Source organism: Mytilus edulis, chromosome 5 (genome assembly GCF_963676685.1).
Source record: "Mytilus edulis chromosome 5, xbMytEdul2.2, whole genome shotgun sequence".
NCBI lineage: Eukaryota > Metazoa > Mollusca > Bivalvia > Mytilida > Mytilidae > Mytilus > Mytilus edulis.
The window spans coordinates 49,067,996-49,091,632 of NC_092348.1; the positions used below are offsets into that span (position 1 = coordinate 49,067,996).

At 31.8% G+C, this 23,637-nt stretch overlaps 2 protein-coding genes across 3 annotated transcripts in view; one reads left to right on the forward strand and one right to left on the reverse strand.

Moving 5' to 3' along the window:
• Positions 1-13,485, reverse strand: part of LOC139523845 (protein-glutamine gamma-glutamyltransferase K-like) — an 89,864-nt gene extending 76,379 nt beyond the window's left edge. The window contains exons 1-2 of one of the 2 annotated variants that reach the window (XM_071318183.1): positions 13,336-13,485; positions 9,310-9,476 (exon numbers count right to left, since the gene is read on the reverse strand). In XM_071318183.1, the coding sequence (XP_071174284.1) occupies positions 9,310-9,476; positions 13,336-13,376 (208 nt within the window). In that variant the 5' untranslated portion in view covers positions 13,377-13,485. Of the gene's footprint in view, positions 1-9,270; positions 9,477-13,335 lie in introns of both variants that reach the window. The other variant, XM_071318182.1, reaches the window with a different exon arrangement.
• A 3,444-nt stretch (positions 13,486-16,929) lies between these two features.
• LOC139523847 (serine/threonine-protein kinase ULK3-like) lies at positions 16,930-23,137 on the forward strand. The gene is made up of 2 exons (XM_071318186.1): positions 16,930-17,027; positions 21,395-23,137. Exon 2 carries the CDS (start codon positions 21,406-21,408, stop codon positions 22,867-22,869), a length of 1,464 nt encoding a protein of 487 aa, XP_071174287.1. The 5' UTR covers positions 16,930-17,027; positions 21,395-21,405; the 3' UTR covers positions 22,870-23,137.
• The last annotated feature ends 500 nt before the right edge of the window (positions 23,138-23,637 follow it).

Consider the following 23,637-nt stretch of genomic DNA (forward strand, 5'->3'; position numbering starts at 1 on the left):
CACATTTCATGATGATGATGTTTGATCTTTTACAAATCCCCATTCAATTGATTTACAGACTTTTACACTCAGAGATTGGCGGTTTGTATAGTACATCGGTCTATTTGTGGCCTCTAGATGTATTTTAGTTATTTATATCATTTTTGTTTTCTATTCAAAAGACATACACATACAACTTCCTTTTTTCGACAATTTGAAACCTGCATATAATTAGATATTGCCGCATTTTCGGTTTATCCTTCCAAAACCAAAATTATATCACGCGTCAAAACTGACAGGTTTAATGAATTTATATAGATCAGTTGGTTTTTTCCCTTGATTTTCGAAAGTTCGTAATATAGCAAACCATCATGCAGTTTGGAACTTATAAAAAAGCAAGCATATAATTTATTTTATAATTTCAAAAGTTTGTCAGGCTTTTTGTTGGTCAACAAATCATGATCTGTCCGGGATTTACAATTGCAGCAAAAAAAATTAAATTGGAAAAAAATCAGTTCAGGAAGAGTACTTAACTCTAAAATATCGGTTTAAAAGACACACAAAACAAGTAGAAACAAAACAATGATAAATAAAATTATACCTTATCAAATAGTGCTTATAATCAAGCTCAAAGTACTCGGCAACCAAGTGGCAAGAAATCATGACGTCCAACATTTATGTCGGTGGTTGTCCTTCGTGGAAAGTTACATACAGCATTGACATAAATAGTACAGGAAGACACGATTTTATACAATGCCAAGAAAAACACTGTACATAAGATCAAGAAAGAAAAACAACATTCTATTCTTGCTTCCTACATGCCAGATGCAGTGATTGAACACAATCTGAATAGTTATAACATTTTATCAATGAGTCTATGAAGCAAGATATTTATTGGATAATACCTAAACTTTATTCATAATATTAACATAAAAGCAAGATGCGAAATGTGAAATACCCCTTTGATCACCAAAAATTTATGATATCTATATCCCTGCTGTAGAAGTTTATTTAATAGAGATGAAAATATAAAGTTCATCGACTTTTTAATTATAGTACATTTAAATTATATCGGTATGCAGGATGTGGGGTTCTAGTACTAGGCACAAGTATCTAATTTCAACAAATAAAATTCAAATTAAAGCAAACTATTTAAAGTGTGTGGGGTTCTAGTACTATGCACAAGTGTCTAATTTCAACAAATAAAATTCAAATTAAAGCAAACTATTTAAAGTGATCCACAATGTAAGCAGGTCTTTGTCAACACTCGGTTCATAATCTTAAAACATATTTGAAGCACACGATATTTGATAAAACTAATATCTTCATATTTTAAAACTTACAGAGTGTAATAAACAATGTATTCCCCATAGGCGGCAATGTTAGCCTTTTTCGAGATACAGACTTTAGAAAGTTGATTTTTTAACGAAACTTTGCTAGAATTAAAGTAAAATTATTCGGGCAGAATTTTTGGTAAATAATTTATTTTGCCTTTAGTATGATGCATGGTGCACGAAGTCACTAATAATAAAAATAATAAAACAAAAAATAACGGGCGCACATATTCAACCATCAGGATTAGCCATATTCCTAATTCTGAATACTATGTTATGTTCATAAATGGCTGCGCCCATGAAATGTAATGGTTTACTGTAATCTATACTATGAGAAAACCATAACCGTCTTCAAAAAAGGATATTTAAACTGTTTTGTTGAACAAATATTAGGAGAATCAACTTTTGTTTGTATGCAGTCTTCTCTCTTCTGAGTAGACTGAGCCACGAAGATATGTTACGACTACATCTTATTTACATAGAAGTATCATCTTTTCTCTTCTACAAAATGGAGCAATAAGTTTTGATAAAAAAAGAATATAAGTTTTGATAAAAAGGAATAGTGTCATTATCTTACATTTACTCAATGCAGCACCACTTTCAGAAGATATTTATTAGTTGTGAAATTGGAATTAAATCTACTTTTCTGTCATCAAATTGATAACTTATCACTGCTTTTGTATTACAATGAGTCCCTGTACTATTTTTTTTTTAATTTTAATTGCTAAAACATGAACCTTTTGCTGATTAATGATAACATTTCTATACAAATAACCTTAACACTTAGGTGTTGTCTATCATCATTCAGGTTGTGATATTTTGTTACACTTTCGTATTTAATTATTTTTACTTCGATCTAATAAATGATGAAAAAAATTAAAGATTTTTATCAAAAGATTTAAAGAAAAATTGTTTCTTCTGTATGCCCTCATCGGCGTTTATGTGTGAATTCATAATTAGATCAATGAAAATTCGGTTTTAATCAAAGCAACAACAAAAAAACATCCGGTTTCAACAAGTTTCTATAACACATTGGCGTCGAAGCCGTGTTGGAAAGGGGATAATTCATCCTATCCATTCTTTTGGGAGAAAATGGAATGAACATAAAAGAGCAAAAAGACGCTTAGTTATTATAAAAACTCACTGGAACCTTTAGTTCAGGTGAGTTAAATAGAACATGAAAATTAAATCAGTCGATTTCTTTCCTTTTCAAATTCCCAAAAAAAGAGAAACTGGGACATGTTCAATAAAACATGCCGCGTTTAGGGTTTGGTGGTTAGCATCTCAGCCGTATCCTCCTTTCAATCAGGATCAATATATTCACAATTTAGTTACAGAAATTGGTTAATTACATACAAAGCACAGTTACGAACAAATCAATGAAAAACAAGCATTATGTTAGTATTGCATGGCAATACATAGTCCCCTAAAGGTTTAAAATATTCATTAAATTGGGGAGGGGGCAAATTTGATCTATAACTTGTCATTGTGTAAACTAAATGTTATATATCAAGTCTTGAAGTTTGACAAAACAAAAAGTTTAAAACTGATTATTAAAGTGATTTTTTTAAGTCCAATGACCATAACTCTGCATATTATCAGATCGGCACCAAATTCAAACTTGATCCGTAACTTGTCATGATAAATAAATAAAACAAATATCAAATCAATATCTATAAGCATGACGAAAAAAGTGTGGAAAACTGATTTGCCGTACTGAGAGACAGACATGCGCAAACATAAGGTCCCCGTTGGCTTCGTCTGTAGGGGACTAATAAAAATCATTCTGTATCAAAGAGATCTGGAAGTAAAGCTAAAAGTACTCAACCCGGTGATTAGAATCATGACGTTCAACACTCGGTGGTTGTACTTCATGTAAATTTACATACAGCATTGCCATATATAGTACAGGAAGACACGATAGTGTGCAATACCTTGAAGGTGCTATAAACAGTTTCGTAAAAAAAAACTAGGGGTTATTCCCCGACTAAAAATAACCATGGAGGGAAACCCGTTTATTTACTCAATTGGTGAAAAAGTATCATGTTTTTTGTATTTGATTGTAAAAATTAGTTAATTAGCTTTCAATTAAAACAGGTTGAATGATTGAAATAATTTTAAAAATTATATTAACTTTACATGTTTTGAGGGGAGACAAATAAAGGCAACAGTAGTATACCGCTGTTCAAAACTCATAAATCCATGGACAAAAAACAAAAACGGGGTAACCACTGTAAACATCCTGTTATTTTTTGGCAGTGAAAATTGAAAACTTACTAGTATTTGCAGCCACTGTAGCTCTTTTTGGAGCAGGAAACCGTACCCTGAAACAAGATTTTTTTAAAAGGCCAGGTAAAAACCTACAAATTTCATACAGTTTTGATTATGTAAAATGTGCATGGATCATGTCTTCATGGGTGTGCACATGACCTGGTTTAAAGTTTTTTATGTTCAAATTAGACCTTTTTCCCCCATGTTCATTGGATGGAATATTTTTAATATATTAAAAGTACACATTATTTTTATTTCATTATAAACTAGAGAACATTCTGATTCCAGTGATATCTAGTTTTATACAAGTATCTTTATTAATCAGTCCACCACTAAGGGTCACTAATGCATGGTCCCTCAAAATGTGACGTCATAGAAAAAAACTGTTGATTGCACCCAGAAAACACAGTACAGAAGATTAATGCAGAAAAAAAAATCAACTTATTCTTGCATGAAACTATAAATGAACAGATCGCTATTCATTCAAAGACATATCAGAAGCCATGATGGAATAAGAGAATATTCATACCTAAACTAATGAGTATATGAAGCAAAAAGATTTGGGTATAATACCATAATCATAAAAGCTGGATGCGAAAAACCGCTCCTATCAAAATCAAATTATGTAGCAGAAATCATCATAAACTTATGATTGCATTTATTACTGGTGTAAAAGTTAGAGATGAAATTAGTATGTTGTTCGTCGACTTTTTGATACATTTAAATTATATCAGTGTATAGGGGATAATTTATATTCCGCTGCACTGGTTTTAATTTCAACAAATAAAATATGCTTAAAGTAAACTAAGTGATTCACAATGTAAGCAGATATTTATCAACACTTCGTCCATAATCTTAAACAAACTTGATGTATACGATCTTTCAAAAACTGATTTCCTGATATCTTAACATTATGAAAAAAACCATAATGAATAGGTGAACCTAATGGTTGTATATGTACGTAATCGGATTCAAAGAGGGATAACTAAATTGTTTTTGTTCAACAAACACCAGGAGCAATAACTTGTTTTCGTATTATATGCAGACATAGACATGATAAATAATTATCTTATCTTTTCTCTTGTTCTAAAAAGAGCAAATAGTGTTGATAAACAGGATTGTTGTCATTATTTCAAATTTTAGAAAATGTTTTATACTAATATGAATTTGAAATGAAATCTTAATTGAGTCTATATTTCTGTCATCAAATTGATAACTTATCACAGCTTTTGTAAGGCAACTAGTGAATCGCTTTGCTATCGTGTCTTTTTCTGTTTTAATTGCCAAAACTTGATTTTTTTGCTGGGAACATTTGTATGCAAATAACCTTAACACTTAGGTATTGTCTATCATCATTCGAGTTGTGAGATTTGGTTACACTTTCGTATTCTTTGAACTTCGATTTGATAAGTGAACAAAAAAAGTACAGAGTGGTGCCAAACTAGTTAAAAAGACATCTGTTTTCTTTTCAGTGCCTTCACTGGCGTTTATGTTTGAGTACAAAACGTCAATGATTCATCTAACCAAAGAGTCCATTAAGGAAAATTTAAAGGGTTTCGTGCGGTTTTCAACAAGTGTCTTTATCACATGGGCGTCGTAGGAGCCGGGTTGGAAAGTGGACTTCTATCCATTTTTTGGAGTGAAAAATGAAAGAGGAAACGAACTAACTGTTACGTCATTTTAAGGTTACAACTCGAATAAGGGATCGTCAGATGATTTCAACATATTTACTCTTTTGTTGACCTTGATTGCTGATCATTTTTGCTATTTTAAAACTATATCTATCTATTGTAGTTTTTCAGGTATTATGAAAATGTAAAATAATGGTTAATAGGTACCAGGCTTATAATTTAAAACGCCAGACGCGCGTTTCGTCATCATACGATTCATCAGTGACGCTCATATAAACATCGTCATTAAAGGGCAATTACTACAATTAAGGATCGTCACACTATTTTAACAATAACACTTGTTTGTATAACATGTCTTGCTGATCATCTTTGGTTGTTTAAGTTTTTATCTATCTAGCATAATTTCTCAGATATTAGACCAAAAAAATAATTGTCGTTAAAAGGGCAATAACTCCAATAAGGAGTCAACTGACGACTTCGGTCAAGTGACTGTTTTGTAGATCTTTTCTGGTTGATTATTTATACTGTTTAATGTTGCTCACTGTCTTTTATAATTTTCATGATAACTTCTGCATTTTTTAAAGTGTAAAAATCGTCATTCAAAGGTAATAACTGAATAATATACTGAAATCGTCTGACATTTTTGATGTAAATGGACAAAAGGTAAATCTCATCCTGAACAATTTGTCTATATTCTTTGCAGTTATAAAGAAAAATGAATAACACTTTCATTATCGCTCATAGGTTCTATCTGTTTTTAGCAACGTTGGTTTGTAGACCAGGTCATCGGACACCTTTGGTTGAACAGGATACCCTAATGATCATTGTTGTCGAGTTTAGTTTAAATTTGCCTAGAAGTTTCAGAGGCGAAGATTTTTGTAAATGTTAACAACGACGTATAACGGACGACTGACACCAAATGATGGTGAAAAAAACAGTTGACACTTTGGCCAGGAGAACAAAAACGAATTATAATATCAATTCAATCGTTTTCTTTTCTTTTTTTCAAATTCCACAAAAAATAAAAACCGTTGATTAGTTTCTGAAATGGAGCAGTGACAAGAAGACGTGACCGTTAAGATTTTTGGTCACCATCGCTCAACCATTTTCCCCTTATATTCACCATCAGTAGATTCTTAGAAAAGACATTCAACATGCAAAAAAAAAGTTAAAAAAAAACCACTTATTTATATGATATCGGTTTATTAGATACAAAACACAAGAACAAACAAAACAATTATAATAAAGAAAATATACCGTATCAAAGTGTTCTGGAAGTCGATATAACAGTACTCAACCCGGTGATGAGAAACCGTGACATCTTAAATGTATATCGGTAGATGTTACTCAAGGGAAATTGCATACAACAACGCCATGAATAGTACAGAACGACGCAATATTGTACACTGCCAGAAAACATTGTACAGAAATTCAATACAACAAAAACAACATGTTGCTCTTGCTTTCAACTATTAATTAGCGAATCGCTATTCATCCCAAAACATACAACGTCTTATATTTATAAAGATACAGTAATTGAACAACAAAATAATATTAATACCTTTATTAATTAGTCTTTGAAGCAAAAAGAACTGGAGGACAATACCTATTCATTATAGATAATATAAACATAAAAGCTGGATGCAAATTACCAATTCTATCCAAAAAAAACTTCTTGTAGTAGAAATCGTTATCCCTGTTGTAAACGTTTTATTAGTGATGAAAATATAACGTTCATTAACTTTTAATTAGTATATCACATTTAAACACTCTCAGTATGCAGGATAAAATTTTTAGTGCGATGCACTGGTGTCTAATTTCCACATATAAAATATGCTTAAAGTAAACTAAGTGATCCACAATGTAAGCCGATCTTTATCAACAATTCGTCCATAATCTTAAACAAACTTGAAGAATACGATCTTTCAAAAACAGCATCTTATATCTTAAAAATAACACTATAGAAAACCATAAAAAAAATAGGTAAACGAGTTGGTTCGTGCGTTATAGTCTTCAAAGAGGGATAATAAATTGTTTTGTTGAACAAAAATCAGGATTAACAATTGTTTTTATAACCTTAACACTTAGGTGTTGTCTTTTATCTTTCAAGTCATGATATTTTGTTACAGTTTCGTATTCTTTTTTACTTTAATCTTTAATTAGATAAGTAAGAAAAAAAAGTTAAGAGTATTGTCAAATTATTTAGAAAGAAAATTTTCTTCTATGTGCACTCATCAGCGTTTATGAATATGATGTAAAAGAACAAATACCAATGATATATCAAAGCATAATGCTAGCCATTATAGACATTTTAAGATCATCGGTTTTTTTCAAATTTTTTTTTAAATCACATACTTTATACCACTATACAATATGTCAAACTTCATATCGTTCAAAGTTTAGAGAGACCTTTCGGTCATAAAACTTAACTCAGTACTCAGAGTATAAATTTGTGATTGATACAATAAATCCAATATTTTGATTGGTTTATTTCTAAGTCGTTGAATATGATACTTGTACTCGGAAGTTAAACGTCGGTCAGTCCTGATATGTGCAATCAACACATACCTGTATGTTTAATGACAAAAAGAACAGAGAACAAAGAAAACCACTTATGTTGACTATGGACAGGCACATATTGAGTTATATAGCTGTAATAAGGTATCGTGTTCTCGCAATCTTGAAATGAAACAATAAAACGACTACTAGTATATAAGATTGCATATTTGAAATATAAATTGACACTTTAAAGCCAAAAATCGCTTAATAAGTAGATATTTTAAAGTTGAAGAAAACCCACCAAAACTGAAGTCGATGTTCAATATAAACTAAAACTTAACTTAATCATTTACACATATAATTATTTCAGATACTGAATTTTGACAATGCAAATAAAGCCAATCTATATTATAAAGACAACAATCGCTTAATAATGTAGATTTGTTTTTATAAAAAGACCAATTAAGAATTGATACATAACATAGTAGAGAGTTGCGATAGTTTCAGATTTCTAAAGAAACATGCGAAAAACCTCGTACAGTATTGTAATTATACCTCTCACTGAAAAAAAGGTTATTAACTATTTCTTCACCATCTCTTTCGAAGTACAATTTTGAATGCTACAAACACTTTTTGAAAGTTCGAAAGTGAGACTTTACGGCGTAGGTTCAATTTCACTTAAATTAACTTTAACATCCATTCCATACATTCCTCTATTAAAAATCTGAACTCAGCGTATGATAGCTTCAGGTGTGTTCTTTGAAGTTCTGACAACAATATGTCATAATTCTAAATATTTAATCAAAATATAAAAGCGTATAGACAGTTGAAAACTTCAATTTTGAAAGCTTTTGGCAAATTTTCAGAATTAATCCTTGAATAACAGGAATGACAGTAGAACCCAGAACTATTATTCGAACAAAATTACAACCTAAAAAATATCTTTCACAAACATGGTAAAATGGCTCAATTCTAAATGTCCTGCGATGCTTTAAACTAAAACTTTCAAAAACAAAAGTGTTTACACTTTATTTAATTAAAACAGCGATGTGTGCAGCCGAATTATATTTCCATTTTAGCTGTATTCGTGAAAATAATTTAGGAAATCTTTCATGCAAGTATATTTTTATTCTTGTTCATATATTTGATACAATTGAATTTCGTCAACTCGAAATAAAAAATGAACCCATGTGTGAGGCACATATAATGAATAAAGGCAATGTATCTCATTTCAGAACTATACGCAGCAGTGCAATCAAAAGCCACACCTCTTTGCAGAGTTGAACAGCAGCGCAATTAAGATCAAACAAGAACTTGAAAAGCTGTAGCTTGTGGAGGATTGAATGGATAATTAATGTACATATTAAAAAGGTATCGACGTCAAATGTAGTAATAAGTAGCTGAATAAGTGGGTGAAAAGAAAAGAAGAAAACCATAGTAAAGGAAAAATTGAAAATAAATAAAATTATGGTAAAACATCTTTTTCCATTTCGACCCTCCTGCAGTGTTAAGCTCATTCTGTAAGCGTCATATCAAATCATTTCAGTTTCTCCTACCTGATGTAGCTCTCTCGAATTTGATGACGTTCTTTTTACCTTCTTTTCCATCAGTTTCCTGTCTGAACGCTGTGAGTCCATCTTCCCCTTCCGCCAAGTCAGCATCACTCACTTCATAGACGGATCGTCTTCCAGTTAGGACACCACCAAGTAAATGACTCCGTATATTTCCATAAAAAGATGTCAAACGGTGTGATATGGTGGTCCTAAGGGGGAAAATAAAAAGCATATAGATTTAGCACGTTAGATTATATTTAGCACGTTAGATTATTTAAAACAAGTATGTGAAATCTTACTTTAATTCACAGTATCACTGATTCGTGCGTGTTCTTTAAGGTTCTGACACTAGTATGGCTACTTTTAAACAGATGAAATTAAAGACAGTCCAGAACGGGTGTTATTTTTCTAAAAACAGAATTAAATAATTTTGAGTATTTAAAAAGAAAAAAATATATAAAAGAACATGTCTTACCAAAGCCAAAACGTTTGAAGTTAACTTGGTATAGGAAGATGTGGTGTGAGTGCCAATATGAGACAACTCTCCATCCAAATAACAATTTATAATAGTAAACCATTACAGGTCAATGTACGGCCTTCAACACGGATCCTTGGCTCACACCGAACAACAAGCTGTTGTAGTGTAAAACCATTCAAACGGGAAAACTAATCTATACACTTTCTTTCTGATTCACATTATTTTGTTATAGAAAATTACATTCTACAAGGCAATTTTTTACAAAAACAAGTTAATTCACAGTTTTAACCATAAAATGCCCTCAACGGTAGTATGTAGCGCTAATTTATAGTTTTATTTTATATAAAATATATACTAAAAGTATCGGTAGGTATTCAAACAAACAAAAAATTATAGCAAACAAAAATTCAGAACTCCAAGGCTTCTAGTATATACATGTAGCTCTTGAAAATTTTAATTCCAGTAGGATTTGACAACTTTAACTGTGCGATTCTATGAGCAAACAAATACAGGGGACATTGGCGCAATTAATCTCTTAGTTGTTATGATAATGATATTTGTATGAAATATGAAACTGTAATTGCATGCATTGCATGTTAGAGTACTTTGTGTGTTATTGACTTTGGAAATTCGATATCGATGATATTTTTACATACACGTAGTCGTTAAATACGACTCGGTCGATATAGAGTTATATTATTAATTCGTATATTTTAACAAATTTGATTCGTTGAGGGATAGTCACATGTTAAACTATATTTTCGAAGGTAGAGAGAAAACGGCGGATAGCAAAAAAGCATAGTGCACGGTTATTTTTAAAATACATTGTGTTGTCAAGTTATGAATTTCAGGATATTGTTAAACATTTTGAAACATTTTGAAACAATTGATATCTGTGATCGATTATTTGACCAAAAAAAACTGCAAATACATAAGATGTCAAGCAAACAAAAAAAGTAAATGAAATAACAACTAATATTTTGTTATTCATGTTATTGTCAAGTAGACAATATGATATCTATAAAATTCCAACAAAATAAAATGACGACTTTGATATAAATATGGTCGGAAATTAATAATATAACAAATATTGCCTTTGTATGAGGTCAATACAGGATATATCGACCCAAAAAAGTATATCGACCTCGGACTTCGTCCTCAGTCCATATACTTCTTTCAGGTCAATATATCCTTGTATCGACCTCATACAAAGGCTGTATTTGTATAGTACAGAGACTTTCTTGTGTGAACCGTTTTTTGAACGTCTAGATAACGATTGTTTTGTTTTGTTTGAATCTTTACTTTTGCTTGCTTTGTCTAGTAGTTTTGCTCTTTGATTCCTTCATCATTTACATATAGACATGTATATCCCCTTTCTTCTAAATCTAGAAGTTCAATCTGTAGACCTTCAAGTGATAACAAATTATTGTCTAAGCTAGAGTAGACGTACACAATTGAATACAGTATAAGTTTGCCAGTTTCCTAAATAAAGTTCCATTGTGAAATGAATACTATCTCATAGATATAACTGCTCATAGTGAAGTGTATTCTAATACAGGGTATTTTAAGTGTCTGTGTGTGGTTTTTTAATGTTGCTTTGTCACTATCTAGTCTTCTTGTGGTCTTATCGTAATTATCACACTGTCTGTAATCACTGCTTCCTGTAAATCACTTAAAATATTAGAAACCAATCAGCTTAGCTTAGAGAACTTTTAAATTTGAGTAACTTATCTTCTGCTTTATCATTAATCTGTTTGAAAATGTGATTTATCAAAACAAACTCGGCATACTTATGGAGTTAGAACAAATTTGCCAAACATCAACGTATTTCCCAAAATTGACGTCCACATTTAAACAAATCAATTAAAACGACTATTTATATCATTGAAACACTTTTTATTTCTCTGAATAAGGTGCAGAGTTATAAACTTGAAAATTGAAATGGGGAATGTGTCAAAGAAACAACAACCCGGCCATATAACAGACAACAGCAGAAGGTCACCAATAGGTCTTCAATGCAGCAAGAAACTCTCGCACCCGTAGGCGTCCTTCAGCTGGTCCCTAAACAAATATATACTAGTTCAGTGATAATGGACGCCATACTAAACTCCGAAGATACACAAGAAACTCGAATTAAAAATCATACAAGACTAACAAAGGCAGTATATCTCTCTGATTTCAAACATCATTAATAAATACGGTATTGGTCATTCTGATGATTTGTTTTCTTTATTCAATCGTTTTCCAGTAAACACTTGCAACATTCCTGTAGCACCACCTGCATACGTAATATATATATCTCACTTGATACTATGTTCCATTATTGTGGGTTGATGCCTACCAGAAAGCTATTTAACCAACGGTTCAAAATAGTCAAGTGGAAGTCATTTTTTTCTTAAGTTTTACAAAAGCTTTTTTGATCATAGTGGAATAACTAGGTTACATGTGACCTCGAAAATGCTGGAATACCAACGGTCTAATCTATATTTTATATATAAAAAAAAAACACGAGAAACGAGAAATACTTAAGAACCAAATAAGCAAACGACAATCACTGAACATCATGTTCCTATAACCTTAGGACATGTTCAAACAAATGCAGCGGGTTTAAACGGTTTAACAGTTGCCAACCTTCACCCTAACCTGAAATATTGTAACATCACAACTGTTGTCTGTTCTATAGTCGAGTTGTTGTATCTTTGACACGATCCCCATTTACATTCTCAATATTATAGAAACACACACTATAAATAATCAAATGAAATTGCTTACATCAATCAAAAGAAAAAAATACAAAAAAGTAATCATACACTGAACGAATAAATGTGGTCTATGACACAATGTAAATACAAAATTAAGTTATACTTCCAACGAGAAAAACTTTGCGAATACTACTAGCAATACAGGAGCACACAAGTATATATTATATATAGCTTTTATTGCATGATTCGTGTTCTATCGTACAGAACATGCATGACATATTTGCCCCTGGACGTTAAGATACCAATACATAATTAATCGTTTTTTTTTATAATTTTTATCGTTTTCAATTTTGAAAAAAGAATGGGTTGGATAAAAGATGAACCGTTACATACATGAAATAAGGGAAAACACGTCGAAATGTATCTCCCTTTTCTCAATTGCGTATTGATTCATTTCTGTATTTTCATTGTAGAAACAAAAACCCTGAAGGTCAGAATATCGCTGTCACCTTTAAGGTAAAATATTGAAATACCCCAACATGTCCATCCAATGGCAGTCCAAGTTTTTCGTCTTTAGTCCCTGTTTACTCAATTTTAAAATACTCGTATATGATGGGACCGTGAGAACACCACACCCTTTCTATGCTGTTACCAACATTTCAATTCAGAGAAAACATTCATGATTGAAGCTGGAATGTGTTATCGCTGACAATACGAATTGGTAACAATTCCGAAAGCTCTGTTATTTTTATAACAAACATGATAGATGACTCTGAGATATGACTATCCTTACTTAATGTATGTGTGATACAATAGTGCACACACAGCATATATAATATACGGATTAAATAATATTTATATATCAATTAACAAACATATCAGACTCACCTTGGTTCAGGTGTGACTTCGTATTTTTCTTTGTGCATCATTTTGACTATATCCAAAAGTTAAAGAGTTTAGTAATTTAGCTTTCTACATATCAGTGCGCGTGCAGAAATTATTTACCATCTGCTATCAAGGTCAAGGGTAGAAACGAAGCACTGTATGTCTAATTAGAATATATATTTACTATTATGATACATCTTTGTGTTCTCGCCTAGAAAATTACACATATAGTGTTTTCTTAAAAAATAGACGTTCAGAAATAATTTCAATATCTTATGTATTTATGCAACTAACGCAAGGAGATTTGGGGGCTAATCATCCGCTCATCCGTTGCTGTTATTTTAAATGTTCGTTCGTTTGATGCCGTTATTTTTACACGACTGCAAAATTAATTAATGTATATTGGAATCTGGAAAACGGCCAAAAAATAAGTAATAAAATCATATTAAAGATAAAGGCAGGGCTCGAGAGATTAGGTTACCGTTATTAACAGATTAAGTACTGATTTTACATTCATTTACAAATACACTGACTACGAGAAGAAGTTCCCTTGAGGAATCAACGTCTTTGTTTTGTAATAGTAACACTAATGATGATGATGATAGTCAAAAGACGAACAATTAATCTTCCTCGTTAACTCCGATAAATAATTACAACACTCTTGATAGAGGAGTTCCACATTTTGTCTATAACTGCAGTCTATTCTTTTGATTGATTGATTGGTTGATTGATTGATCGATTGATTGATTGATCGATTAATTAACTGATTGATTGATTGATTGATTGATTGATTGATTGATTGATTGATTGATTGATTAATTAATTGATTGCATCATCAGGAGAACAAAGACAGCAACAATTGAAAATCAAGCATTGTTGTTTAAACAAGTGGTCGACTTTGAAAAAAACCCAGCAATTTTCACGTCCAGTAGATTGAGAAATATTTCCTTGCAACAGACCACTAACGGACCATAATTAAGTTGTTGCAAGGAGTGTTAACATACAAATAGCATTGTCTTTTCTTAACAGGGGCCTTGGATTTGCCGGCTGCAGTCTTATCGATCTGGCTTGGTATTTGTCACTTTGAGATGAAGAACAGTAATAAAATCATTGTTCCATTGTGTTTTAAGTGTTTTGTTGGAATTTTTTTCATGGATGGATACCCCAAATCCTATCGTTTCTGGCACTTATAACTTCAGTTACCTTTGATGTACACTCTTTTTGTTAACATATGTGATAAATTGTCTGCATTAATAGTTTTGAAAATTCTAATTTATATATGCCACTTTGTACAGGCGTATTTTTTTCTTCCATATAATATACTAAAATTGAGAAAGGAAAAGGGGAATGTGTCAAAGCGACAACAACCCGCTAATAGAGCAGACAACAGCCGAATGCCACCTATGGGTCTTCAATGTAACGAGAAACTCCCGCACCCGTAGGCGTCCTTCAGCTGGCCCCTCGAAAAATATGTATAATGGTGCAGTGATAATGAACGTCATACTAAACTCCGAAGTATACACAAGAAACTAAAATTAAAAATCATACAAGACTAACAAAGACCAGAGGCTCCTGACTTGGGACAGGCGCAAAATTGCGGCGGGGTTAAACAAGTTATTGAGATCTCTCGATCCTCCCCTATACCTCTTGCCAATGTAGAAAAGTAAACGCATAACAATACGCACATTAAAATTCAGTTCAAGAGAAGTCCGAGTCCGATGTCAGAAGATGTAACAAAAGAAAATGAATAAAATGACAATAATACATAAATAAAAACAGACTACTAGCAGTTAACTGACATGCCAGCTCCAGGCCTCAATTAGACTGATTGAAAGATTATGTCTTCGTCATGTGCATATCAGTTACAATCCCTCCTGTTAGGGGTTTAGTACAATGAGTACAATACTATCATAAAATATTTGGGAAGAACATGCATAACCCGTGTCATGCCAACAACTGTTTTTCTTTAATAAATGTGTTTAGTTCCGATGCAAAGACCCTATAAGTGAATCAATATTAAAGCCAAAATATGCAATCTTTAATGACCTGACAACAGTATTGTAACTATATCCCTTCTTAATAAGTCTGTTTAAAAGTTTTGTAAGCTTTTGAGGTGAATACTGACATTTTTGTGCTTTGTAAAGAATAATACCATTTATATAAAAGATTGGATGTGAAATATCTGAACGTATAAGATGTCTGCATGTTGAGTTAAATTTACGAATTATTTCCTTATACCGATGATAAAATTTAGTAAATGTTTTGACTAGTTCATGATATTATGGTGTAATAATTTTTCAGTAATACATAAATTTATCTTGCTAAAATATAATACGTTATTACATACACGAGCGAATTGTACAAGTTGAGAAATATAAACACGATCAGATGGTGACAAGGACACGTCAGCATCTAAAAATGGATAATTAACGATAGAAAATGAAAAATCATCTCTTTTATCACATTTTTTTTGTAATAAGCTTCCCGTTAATGATATAGATATCAAAATCGAGGAAAGGGCATTGTTAGTATTAGCTTTATTTAAAGTAAGTTCAATTAGTATTGTAACAACCTGTTTAAAACTTCTCATGATAATTGGGATGTCTTGTGATTGTCTTCCTGCTTTTCAATTTTCATTATAACGGATTTTCATTTTAAGCAACAAATGAATAACAATTATCTTATTGTAATATTCAAACCTAAAGAAGTTACAGAGCTGATGTAAAATAAGTCTTGATTCATATAATTTGATTAGATTGAGAATGGAACTTGATGGGGAATATGTCATAGAGACAACAACCCGACTAAAGAGTAGATCATCATCATAATGTAGGTTTTCATTATATATATTTGGGGGGGAAAAAAGAAAAAAAAATAACGGTTTTAATTCATCTACAAATATAAAAGGTATGAATTTGAATTTGAATAAGACATGCTCGATCACGACCATTGTGAAAAATAATCTGGACATGTTGACAAAAAGTGAAACCACTCAGCGGCTTACTGTAATAAAATAGTTAAATACCCTCTAGGCACTAGGTGGCATTTTTAAAAGTCAAATTGTTTAACTTCATCAAAAACAGTACATTTTCGGTGATATGTTAATGACACAAAGGAGCAAGAGTTTGTTTTATCATTAATTGTGTCGAGAAGAATTGTTTGAATTTCCGGCTTAATCAAAAAGTTAGTACATGATGCTTTTCTTTAATAAATTGAGGTCTAATGTATCAAGTATGCATTTTAGAATTTGTGAGAGATAGTGTGGCATTTTAAGAATGAAACAGGGTGAAAAATATTGTGTTGAGTGTAATTGAATATATTCATAGGTTTATCAGGTGTTACCTGTCCGCCTTCAAAGATCTTGTGCTGGACAATAAGTGGAAGTGTTGTGCCATTAAAATCCATTATAGACAGTAAAATAACTATTTTTTACACAATCCAGTATTTGTGTTCAGATAACAAAAACTAGAATTCACCGATAATCATGTCGTTTTGTGTCTTTTTTTTTCCATTGTGGTACATTGTCATATTTTGTGTGATCTGTTATTGTCAGTTTTATATGGTTAACAGATGCATCTGTCAAACCGGATATTTACCTGAAAATCTAAAAACGAAACCGATTCACGGTCGTTCAAGAAACCTTTTCCTCACATGATTATTACACAGTTTGTTTTTGTCATGATATATCTTTGATGGTACGAATATTGCTGATATTGAATCTGACAATTTATGAAATTGGTACAAGGCCATTCCGTAACAACAGCCAAACACTTTTAACCCTCCAAACACTGCCAAAACACTGGCTAATTTATTTATTTTTATGGGAGGAAGGCGTCCCAGAAAAAAAAATAATAAAATAGCCTTGCCAGACGTCATAATTATTTGGACTACCAAAACACCAACCAATATAAATTTCTGTCAGTTTTAGATATACAAGATTATTATTTACACAGCCACAGGCTGACACAGGCACTTGTTTCTATTCATTGGAAGGTCGACTATCCGTATAATGATATAAGCTATTCAATGATCTTTCAGTATATGTTATGTGTTTTGCTTATTGTTGAAGGACAGGGCTAACAGTGACATGTAATTGTTCTCATATTTTTCTTTGGTCTATAATTTCGCTTGATTGATATTAAAGTGTCTAAATGGCAATCAAAACACATCTCCTTTTTTAAATTATACTTTCACTTACATGTTACATGTATATATATATATGTATGTATCTATATAGGCAGGATAGGTTTGTCCATCCTCATACTGGATCCCTAATACTTGCCATGCTTACAGGGGTTAGCAATCTAACATTCTAAGATAAGAAAAAAATAATGTCCAAATTATCCTTGTTAGGTTTTTTCTGTAGGTCATTTCACCACCGAACACATTTAAATATGGGACTGGCTACGGTTACATGGAAATGTAACAATAATAAAAATACAATTGTAACATCAGAGACTAATTGCCGGAATGCAAAGTTGGGCAAAGAACCGATTAATTACGAATGCACATGTAACAATAATTACTGAGGCTATGGTTACTTTACGTTATTGTTACATGTACATGAAAAACAGCAATGTTAGCTAGATTTATTAAACTTAAATCTTCTTTAATTGAATTACTTAATTCTTTCATATGTACTAAACAATACTTGTAATACTGATAAATAATTAATATTATTATTCAACAAATGGTGTGTAACTTGAATAGTTTTACATATTAATGGTTTTGATGTTCTTAAAGATACTACTCAAGATAAGGAGTGTAAAAAGGCCAAATAAAGTACGAAGTTGAAGAGCATCGAGGACCAAAATTTCTTAAAATTTTGCCAAATCCAGCTAAGGTAATCTATGCCTGAGGTAGAAAAGCCTTAGTATTTCAAAAATTCAAAATTTTGTTAACATTTAATTTATAAATATAACCATATCAATGATAATTCATGTCAGCACAAAAAGTGCTGACTACTGGGCTGGTGATACTCTCGTGAAATAAATCTCCACCAGCAGTGGCATCAACCCAGTGGTTGTAAATAACCTCATTATAGATACAAGTACTGAATTTTGTATATACCCCAGACACGTTTCGTTTACAAAAGACTCATCATGGACGCTTGAATCAAAAAATGTTAAAAAGGCCAAATAAAGAAGAAGTTGAAGAGCATATTGAGGACCAAAATTCCTAAAAGTTTTGCCAAATTCAGCTTAGGTAATCTATGCCTGAGGTAGAAAAGCCTTAGTAATTCAAAATTTGTAGTCCCATCGTACATTGCAGTGTTTCATGTAACAATAACGCAATGTAACCTTAGCCTCAATAATTATCTTTACATTCGTAATTAAACAGGTCCTTACCCAGCCATGCATTCCGGCATTTAGTCTCCAATGTAACAATAATATTTTTATTAAATTGTTACATTTCCATGTAAACGTAGCCAGTGCCTTTAAATATCACAACCAAATATATGGCTTTCATCTTTATTTATATATTTGTCCTCAATCCTCAATCGTAAGGCCTGTTGGCACGAATTATCCCAATGTGCATGTTTTCTCTTTAGTGCGGTTTTCTCAGCCTGTTTTCATCACTGTGCTCTCATGACTGACCTACTGAACAAGGATGGATATTTTCATACATATATATACATAAATAAATAAGAAATGATAACAAGAGAACAAAAAATGACTGTCTTGCACAAACATGTGTACCTGCCTACCTCTGAAACCTTCAAAGAGGAAGATCTCCCCCTCAACTATGACAGCTGAGGGAGAGATTTTGGGGAACCACATTTCATGTGAAATTAAAGACCTGTTTATTTATTCATCTACTTTAAAACACCTAATATACTTTATTTCTTAAATCATTGTTATTTCCTATAGAAAGTGTGTTGTTGTTTTTTTTTGCCTTTTTCATATCTATGAGCACACTAGTGACAAAGTTGTCAAGCCACAACTAGAGATTTGAATTTTTCAGTTGAAGTAACTTTTATCAACTGATAGTTGTGTCCCTTCAGCATGTTCAGGCCAGCTTAACAAATTTGTTCAATAAATTTCTTATAAATTTCAATTTTAGCATTGATTAGAATCATAGATCTCTTAAGAGATTTTAAAAACATATTTTTTTTATACAACCGCAAAAATTTAAAAAAATTTGGTCGTATATTGGTATCACATCGCGTCAGCTTTGTTCTGAGACAGATGATTTCTGGATAAAAACTTAGTATAAATAAATAGAAATCAATAAAATTTTAACTCAAGGTTTATAACCACTAAAGAAAGGTTGGGATTGATTTTTGGAGGTTTTGGTCCCAACAGTTTAGGAATTAGGTGCCAAAAGGGTCCAAAATTAAAAACTTTGTTTGATTTCATCAAAAATTAAATTATTGGGGGTCTTTGATATGCCAACTCTAACCTGTATATAGATTCTTAATTTTTGGTCCTGTTTTCAAATTGGTACACACAATGGTCCAAAGTGTCCAAAATTAAACTTAGGTTGATTTTAATAAAAATTAATTTCTTAGGATTCTATTGATATGCTGAATTTGAACATGTACTTAAATTTTTGATTATGGGCCCAGTTTTCAAGTTGGTCCAAATCGGGGTCCAAAATTAAACTTTGTTTGATTTCAACAAAAAATGAATACAATGTATATGGGTTTTTTGATATACTGAATCTAACCATGTATTTATTTTTTTAACATTTGGGGCTATTGGGCCCAGTTATCAAATGGGTCCACATTGAGGTCTAAAGGGTCCAAAATTGAACTTTTTTCAATTTCATTAAAATCTGAATTCTTGCATAGGGGTTCTTTGACATGCTGAATTTAAACATGTATTTAGATTTTGGATATTGGACCATAAAAAGTAAATGTCCAATTTAAAAATTTTAAGTTCTTAGACCACATTCATTCTGTGTCAGAAAACTATGATGTGTCAACTATTTAATCACAATCCAAATTCAGAGCTGTATCAAGCTTGAATAAAATTGAGAATGGTAATGGAGTATGTGTCAAAGAGACAACAACCCCACCATAGAACAGAAATCCGCCAAAGGTCACCATTAGGTCTTCAATGCAGCAAGAAATTCCCATACCCGGAGGCGTCCTTCAGCTGGCCATAAACAAATTTATATACTAGTTCAGTGATAATGAACGCCATACTGAACTCCAAATTGTACACAAGAAACTAAAATTTAAAATAATACAAGACTAATATATAACAAAGGCCAGAGGCTCCTGACTTGGGACAGGCGCAAAAATGGGGTGGGGTTAAACATGTTTTGAGATCTCAACCCTCCCCCTATACCTCTAGCCAATGTAGAAAAATAAACGCATAACAATATGCACATTAAATTTCAGTTCATGAACAGGCCGAGTCTGATGTCAGTATATTTGCCCCAACTGTTCAGGGTTCAAGCTGTGCCCTGCAAAGGATATTCAAATCACTAAATTACAATCCTTTTATGATTCTTTGTTCAATTTGTATTTAAGGAGACAGATTAATATAAGCACTTGTTGCTTGTTTCTGAATCCTAATTGTGAATGTGTTTATAATTATACTTGTATTTAATTATTCATAATAAAATACTGTTTACACCAATTTATATTTAATTCAGATTTATTGGCCAATGTAACAAAAAGAATAACCATGATCAAAGAATTCAAATATCAACTCCTTGACCAGCCAACACTGATAATTAACCTGTACACTATTAGCAATCATGAATCAATGTGTTTTTGGTCACTCTTTGAACTTATATTTCAAACCCCTGCCAATCAGTTTACAAGAAATATTGTTTTCCTTTAACATGTTTAAACAAGGGAAAATTTTCGATGTCAGAGACCAAATTGTTATGGATTTCATAATTTGTCTTAATCATTTGTTCATTCAATTAAAAAATGAGGGTCGGTCAGTCTGTCAACTCTTTAAGACATGAAGAATATGTGATGAATCAGATAATATATCTTTGTAAATATATAGTGTAAGCTTTGAAATCATATGGGTATTTTCATGTTCTTTGACTTGAATTTGCTTTTATGTCAGTTAAATATTCTTATTCTTTACTTTAATAGGTATAAGAACAATGTCCAGACCAAGCAGCTCTAGACCATGTTCAGCGAGAACTAATACTGGGAATCTTTTCCCATCTCTACAAGGGTTTGTTTTTACAGAAAAGCTTGGTAGTGGAACATATGCTACTGTTTACAAAGCTTATAAGAAGACTGGAGGCAGAGATGTCGTTGCTATTAAATGTGTTCTGAAGAGTGGCTTGAACAAAGCCTCAACTGAAAATTTACTCCGAGAAATTGAACTTCTTAAGAAATTAAAGCATCCAAATATTGTGGAATTGTATGATTTTCAGTGGGATGAAAAATATATATTTCTTATTATGGAGTTTTGTAGTGGAGGTGATTTATCCAGATTTATCAGGACAAAGAGAACATTACCGGAAAGAGTCGTTAAGAAATTTTTGAAACAGCTTGTAAGTGCTATGTTATATTTACGAGAACACAATGTTGCTCACATGGATTTAAAACCACAGAATGTGTTATTAACTTCATCTTCAAATCCTACTGTTAAAATTGCTGATTTTGGCTTTGCTAAACATATGTTTGATGGAGATAAAGAAAGTGTTATGAAAGGATCACCGTTATACATGGCTCCAGAGATTATTTGTCAGAAAACATATGATGCTCGAGTTGACCTCTGGTCTATAGGAGTGATTTTGTATGAATGTTTATTTGGTAGAGCACCATTTGCTTCAAAATCATTCCAAGAACTTGGGGCAAAGATTTGGAATGACAAGCCTGTTGAGTTGCCATATGGTGTAAATGTAAGTGAGGATTGTGGAGACGTTATAACTAGACTGTTACAAAGGGATCCAGATAAACGCATAACATATGAAGAGCTAGCCAAACATTCATTTATTGATATAGAACATTCCCCTTCATCGTCAAGTCTTCAAAAAGCAGTTTCAGTTGTTAAAGATGCTGTTACTGAAGATACAAAGGGAAATTATAGCAATGCCATAAAACTTTACTGTGAATCGCTTGAATATTTTATGCCAGCAATACATTATGAAAAGTGTGAGAACAAGAAAGAGGCACTCAGAAAAAAGGTAAAAGAATATATGAATAGAGCAGAAGAACTTAAAAAGATGATAAGACCCAAAAAAGATTCTGAAATGAGAAGAAGCGTTTCATCAGATCCTATGGAAGAGCTATTAGATTTATCAAAGGATGATGAAGAACTTCAAGCAGCACTTAAAGTTATCAAAGCTGCTGAAATTGAGGAATCAAATGAAGAATATGAAAAAGCATTTACACATTATGAACTTGGTTTAAAGACTGTTATCACATATTTAAAGGAGGACTCTAATAGTAGGAGAAAAAAATTACTATCAAAACAGGCTCAAGTATGGATGTCCGAAGCTGAAAAAATTAAATCCTTTTTAGATGTTAGTCAATTAAATACAAATGACACTTCAGGTCAGGAAGAGATGGAAGAGAATGAACACTTACAAACTGGTACCTGCAATTTACAGTGAATATTTTATTTATAAGGACAGGAATTCAAAATTTTTGTTTTTATTTCCATTCAAATATTTGTACATGATAATTTTAACCTTGACTTTTATTGGTCAAAAGACATGAAAAACGAGATCTATGTTTAGATTTTTTTTTATACATCTTTGAAATTACTGACTGAGCTCACCTGGTTCAAGAGCTATACACTTGTTGGTAAATTTCCACTTTGAAACCTTCTTGATTCATAGCTATTCACTTTCAACATGGCAATTAAACACACTTGATTCATATATAGCTTTTCAACATTTACTTATGGCAGATTTTACAATAAGAAGGAAATATTGTTTTTTTGTATCCATCAAAAAAGCAATTGCTGAAACTGTGAAACCGACTGTGTAATGGAGTAATGCATTATGTTATTGAATAAAATGTGTCCTTCTGAGTAAATAAAAATAAAAATTACTCTGTGTTTGTGTTTTTTGTTAGAATTAGAGGGTTTTCAATTTCAAAATATTGGACATGGAATAGACATCATGACCTACTTTACTGACATCCAGCTTATTTGGAGTGGAATTTTGAAGTATTATTTATAAGTGGAGCCTAATAACATGGACTTATATTTTAATAAAAAGTCTTCTTTTGTGTTTTAATCATAACTTTAAGGCAGTTTTTTATTGGTAAAGGCTAAAAAAGGTAATTTAATAATATTGTTGCTAACGTCACGTCTTTTCCGTCCATTGTGGTATGTCACGATCGCAATTTTCTTGATGGTTCTCAGACAGCCCATT

Excerpts from the sequence above, each read along its gene's own strand:
- LOC139523847 (XM_071318186.1), top strand. The coding sequence starts at position 21,406 with ATGTCCAGACCAAGCAGCTCTAGACCATGTTCAGCGAGAACTAATACT.